Source organism: Penaeus vannamei, chromosome 32 (assembly GCF_042767895.1).
Source record: "Penaeus vannamei isolate JL-2024 chromosome 32, ASM4276789v1, whole genome shotgun sequence".
Lineage (NCBI taxonomy): Eukaryota > Metazoa > Arthropoda > Malacostraca > Decapoda > Penaeidae > Penaeus > Penaeus vannamei.
Window position 1 is genome coordinate 13,493,002 of NC_091580.1, and position 5,701 is coordinate 13,498,702.

At 37.3% G+C, this 5,701-nt stretch overlaps 1 protein-coding gene across 1 annotated transcript in view; it reads right to left on the reverse strand.

Moving 5' to 3' along the window:
• Positions 1–379: 379 nt before the first annotated feature.
• Positions 380–5,701, reverse strand: part of sau (Golgi phosphoprotein 3 homolog sauron) — a gene marked incomplete in the record, with an annotated part of 27,425 nt that continues 22,103 nt past the window's right edge. Inside the window, 4 exon segments of the mRNA XM_070144746.1 lie at positions 380–2,104; positions 2,242–2,379; positions 2,638–2,813; positions 3,919–4,033. Of these exon segments, the coding sequence (XP_070000847.1) occupies positions 1,994–2,104; positions 2,242–2,379; positions 2,638–2,813; positions 3,919–4,033 (540 nt within the window).

Genomic DNA, 5,701 nt, shown 5'->3' on the forward strand with positions numbered 1-5,701 from the left:
TTCAGCGAGATATTTTCAGTCTAGCAATGTTCACCTTCTAATTTTGTAAATGTAGAAACAAAAAACACCTTGCAAAACTGAGAATATCATATGCAAATATCATTTAGTGAATCTACACAAAGTATATTAGAATTTGGGGTGGGGAAAAAAAGGGTGGACATGATTCAGAGCATAAAAAATTCATTTCCATCATATGGCTAAATTAAATCAATAAGACCTTTCAGGTAAAACTACAGTTATTGTATTGCTGGAATTTGCAAATCATGTCCAAACTGTAGAATCACACTTTGAGTTGTACAGAATGAAAATGAATACTACAACAGCACCGTACACATGAATAGTAAAATATACACAAGAGGTGCTATGAACAATAAATCAATGCTTTTGTTTCTTTTATTTTGGTCATAGACAAATAAACTTGTATATGAATAATAGATGCCTTACACTCTTTATATATTCTGACATCAAACCATCACCAGATTTTTTATATAAATATCATTGTATAACTAAAAGCAGAGTAACATAATACAAATCTGCACCAACTCTTTGGACATCTAATTTCATCTGAGGACCTACAAGGTGCTTGCCCAGACAAAACATGCCCTCATATAACTACCTGTGCACGGAAAATATATATCTATATATATCTGTATACCAGTCAACCAAACGACAATTTTTAAAACTATAAGTGTCGAGAAATTTCTTTTTGCTTTGGAATATCATGAGAACATGCGAAAAAGAAAATGATATCAATAATAATAATATTAGTAATCACTTTTATACATATGTATAAAAATGCTTAAAAGTGGTGAACTGCATACTAATATTAAGCCCAAAAAATTGTCTCAGAAAAAAAGTACACTCCAGCTATAAAATCATCTTGTCTTGCTTCTTCAATTCAATGAAAAAAAAAAAAAAATTATTCACCCTCACTGCAAAAATATAAACCATAATTTTATATAACCCTGCAATTTTGCTAATAAAAAAAGCAGACATGAAAAAGAAGAAGAAAAAAAAATCTGGAGCTGTCAAGACTCATATTCGTACCTTTGATTAACCAAGACTGAGTTTAAATCCACCAATATGTTTGAAAAAGAGCCTCAGGTGTGTGGAATCTTCAAAAAAAAATATCCACTCACAGCACAACCATAATAGGGCTCTATTTTCTCATGGTTACGCTGTGCCTACACTATAACCACACATTTCTGTCACACACTACCACTATTTGTAACACAGGTGAAATAATGCCTTTGATAGAACTGATATTCTGATCATTTTGTCAACAATATCACATCATGAAGTTAAATCAGCTTAGGGAATAATGCATGCTAATTAGATTTAACAGCGTCTCAGCATGTTACATCACTTTTTCCGAAGATGGCCTGACGATTTGCAAGTCTCAACAGGTACAAAGCTTGTGGTTTGGATTGTAAATGTTTATCTTCATTCAAAGATTTATGAGCTAAGAATCAGGGTGAACCTCAAAATAAACTAATCATAAGGAAAAGAATGCTTGTAAATACAGCCAAAAATCACCCTTAAGCAAATCTTGTCATAAAATGCCCCAACATTCATATATGTACAGAAAATGTTTCATCCTAAATATATATTTCATGCAGCCAGTGTATTTCCCCCTCCCCTACTAAATACATATGTAATTATGTTTACAGTTTCATACAAAAGAGAAGAAAAGGTATTTTATCTTTCTTGAAAACCTTTTCTTAAAGATCATCCATCCCTTTTACCCTTAAAATATACTGCTGAAAAAAGAAAGACAAAAGAAAAAGAAAGAAAAACAAAAAGAACCACATCAGCAATGGGGTGTGACTTAAGACATTTCAGGATCACAAAAGAAAAAGAAAAAAAAAAGAAAAATAAACAAAATAAAAAATAAAATAAATAAGGAACATAATTTCAACTCCCACTAAGTCATCATCAGACTCATCACAGGCACTAAATATTTTCAACTCTTCGGGTCATGAGGCAGCTACGTTTATTTGATGAAAGCTGCAAACACTGACCACATGAGGTCATTGGCATTGGGCTTTGCAGCTTCTGTGTCCAAGTCTAGGTCCAGCAGATCTCGAACACGTTTCATGGCAACCTGCAAGGACAACTGAAGTAAGAACTCTTGCACCCGAGAAAAGCATTCTTCATTCAATTACTTGGAATATTAATAATCAAATATATCCACACAAACCTTAGCAAATGTAAAACACACACATGCACGCACCCACATACCTCATAATCATCATCTGAAAGTGGAGCAAAGGCATTTTCCAGGACATCTGAAGCATGTGCCAAATATATAAGAGACAACACTCGTCGGTCCATCCTCTGAGGATCGCCAACCCATCGACTTAGCACACTATCTTGAACCTGAAAATACCATGTAAATTACATAAAGCAAAAGTAGCTGAAAAGCATATTACTACTGTGTTATCAACTTGTTTGACTCTCAGTTGTAATCTATAATAATTATGTATAATAATAATAAACTATAATGTAACTGACTAAATTCTGTGGATGTAATAATTTTTAGTGGTATTTGATCATACCACAAACACCAAACTTGAGTGTTCTGTTAATTAAAAGTTCCCTGCTCATCTTGACTACAAAACTGCTTTCCCCACTCACCTTCTTCACCAATTTGGTTTTGGTAACGTTGTCTGTGAGGGGATGGGTAGTCATGTCAAAGACGAGGAAGTTTTGTTTCTCTGTTGTAAGAACACCTTTCTCCACCAGATTCTTGGCCAACCGCTCTCGCACATTGCGCAGTTGGTAACGTAGTTTTAGTGGATTCCACGATTCACCTGATGATGTAGGGAGTTCCATGAATGCATGATATTATGTTACTTCACTGCGCTTAATAAGATATACTTAACCTATTGACCTCGAGTTAATAATTTGACTAGTGGGCCATTAAAGCAAGATTACTGGTGCGCATCAAAAGTTTCTTCTGTTTGCACCCAGCTCATTTGGTAGTTTGCGGGCTTATATTTTGATATCATTTTTCTAAAATTTACAAATGCACTAATACTCTCGCACAATATTCAAGACTCCTTGCCTCTTTTTCAGTTTGCTATTATTGCTATTTTGCCCTATATTTGCCATCTGATGTTCTATCAAGATGGCAGACTCCATATGATCTCTAGGTTTCCACCATCTCTGTGCAATAACAGTAAGTAATTTTGTGTTATCAGTGTCATTTTTTCTTCTTCACATTATTCAATTTTCTTTGCCACACCCTGTGCCATCATTCCCAGTGGGTAGCAATAGGCTACTGAACATTGAAATAATGTCCACCCTAGAGCTGGAACTCTTCTACGAATGGCACATCGATGGTTCTCTTGTTCTCTTCGTTATTCGTAATTGAGTACATTACGTACAAAAAGACCGAAACAAAGCAAACATGAACCAAAAGTGTGACAATCATTCACATCCATATTCTTTCGCTGTGTACAGGTAACCAAGATGTGTTGCAAGGCCTCTCTCCGTTCCTGGAGCTCATGCCAGATAAACTATAATCTATATTTGATCCTATATTCTTAGACAGTCCACAACTGCTATAGCCTCCTCTTCTGCATACAACCTTGTTTTTATATCTCATGTAGATATCTATATATTTTTCACACATGACAAAATATCCACTGGGAAAGTTTCATTAAAAGGATATGAACATTTTAAGCTCATGTTTGAAATTTTTTTTTTTTATGTTTGTATCCCCTTAACTGCAATATGAATTACAACACATACATTTTCAAGTAGTTCAAAGTTTAAAACCTGTTTGTCCTTCTCTAGGTCTACCAAAATTCAAAATTTTAAATAAATAACTGCCCAAACACCTTTTACCATTAATTTACAAAATATTCCAAAGGTTTTTCGACAGACAGGAATAATGAGCATACACAAACTTACCTGAGAGATATTCTATCCAAGCCTGCACAGTCTCAGGTGGATCGGTTTCCTTCATGTGTTTTAGTGCTTCATCCAGGAGGACATCTCCTGTTGGCTGGTCTGACCGCAAAAGCACCTGGGGATCAAGGATGCTCAGTATCCCATGGGTAAGGCAACAAGGACCTCCAGAACTACATCTCGCAAGACATGCATTAAGGGGACCGTCCCAGATGAGGGGGTGGACAAGGGGTCAAATTGAGTTAGCTAGCATATAGTATAGGTGCATGGGTGAGGAAATTATCAAACGAGTATTAAGCGCCTGCTATGGCTCGTTGTCTTGCAGCCGACACGAGACTCCCTCAGCACCTGGGGAGTTACGCCGCTAATAAGCGCCCAGGTACACCTATGTGGACTTCTGTTTGCTGCAATCATGCATACGGCATTTACTTTTGACATTGCGCATGATTATGAGTTCGTGAATGTTCAAGGAACTCTTTTATACCAATATCAGGAAAAAATTATATCACCGTGATTTATGACAAAATATTTTGTGATTTATATCTTTAAAAAAATGTAAGTTTTGTGTCCTTTTACACACAAAATATGCTTCGATCGAGACTCCCAAGTAATATGTTTTAGTTTACGAGGTAATATGTACGTATATCACATATGAAGAACTAATGTTTAAAAATAGCATGATTTTATGCACTTCTTAGTAAAGATAATGGGTGCAAATGGCTAACCATAAACTCTACACTTGTTCTCCTTTGCAATCTGTTAATATTGACAATCATGAAAGAAAATGGTCTGAGAGGGATAACTAATATATTTTATCATTTAGATATGAAAGTCAATGTAGGCCTACTAAATGAGGATGATTAATCTTTTTAACTTTATGTGCGTGTGTTCACGTACAGATGATCCTCCTCGAAAATTATAAACACCCAGTGACCATTTCCCCCTCCCTGCCTCCCCCTGTGCGAAGCATGAGAAAAATTCAACGACTTCCGTAAGTTCTCGAATTCAATGTACTAAATTCATATGCTTTTAAAATTCTCAAAATTGAACCACCATGTTGTATTCATGCTAGGACTTTATAATTAGGATGATTTTGTACTAATGTTGCCATCCACAGTTCCCCATTTCTTCAAAATTTAAAAAAATCATCATCATCATCATCAAGGGGGCTGACGCTGATAGGGGCGCATAGCCACATCCACCCTTCGCTTCCACCTACGAGGATCCCTCATGGCTAGACGCCAGGCAGGGACTCGGCCCATCTCTAGTTCTTCACGGCAGGTTTGGTCGATCTGCCCAAGCCACGACTTCCTTGGTCGTCCCACAGGCCTCCTCCACCCAGGGTTGTCTTGAACAGAGACGACCTGATGGGCAGGATCATCCTGAGGAAAGCGAGCCAGGTGGCCATATAGCCTGAGTTGGCGATCGCGGATTGTGCAAATAACAGGTTCTGTGCTAGTCTCACGGTGCAACTGTTGATTGAACACATGGTCCCGCCAACAGTACCCCATGATCTGGCGCAAGGACCTATTACAAAAGGCTTCCAGACGAGCCTCCAAGGCACAGAACAATGTCCAGGTTTCGCTACCGTATAGCAAAACTGGCATTATCAGGGCCTTGAAAACCCGTAGCTTGGTCCTTCTGCACAGGTACCGACATCTCCAAATACTCTTGTTGAGAGAGTTCATGACCCCTGCTGCCAGGCCAGAGTTATGAACTACACTACCAAGGTATGTAAAGCTCTCTGTGACTTCAATGTCCTCGCCGCAAGCACATACCGACTGAA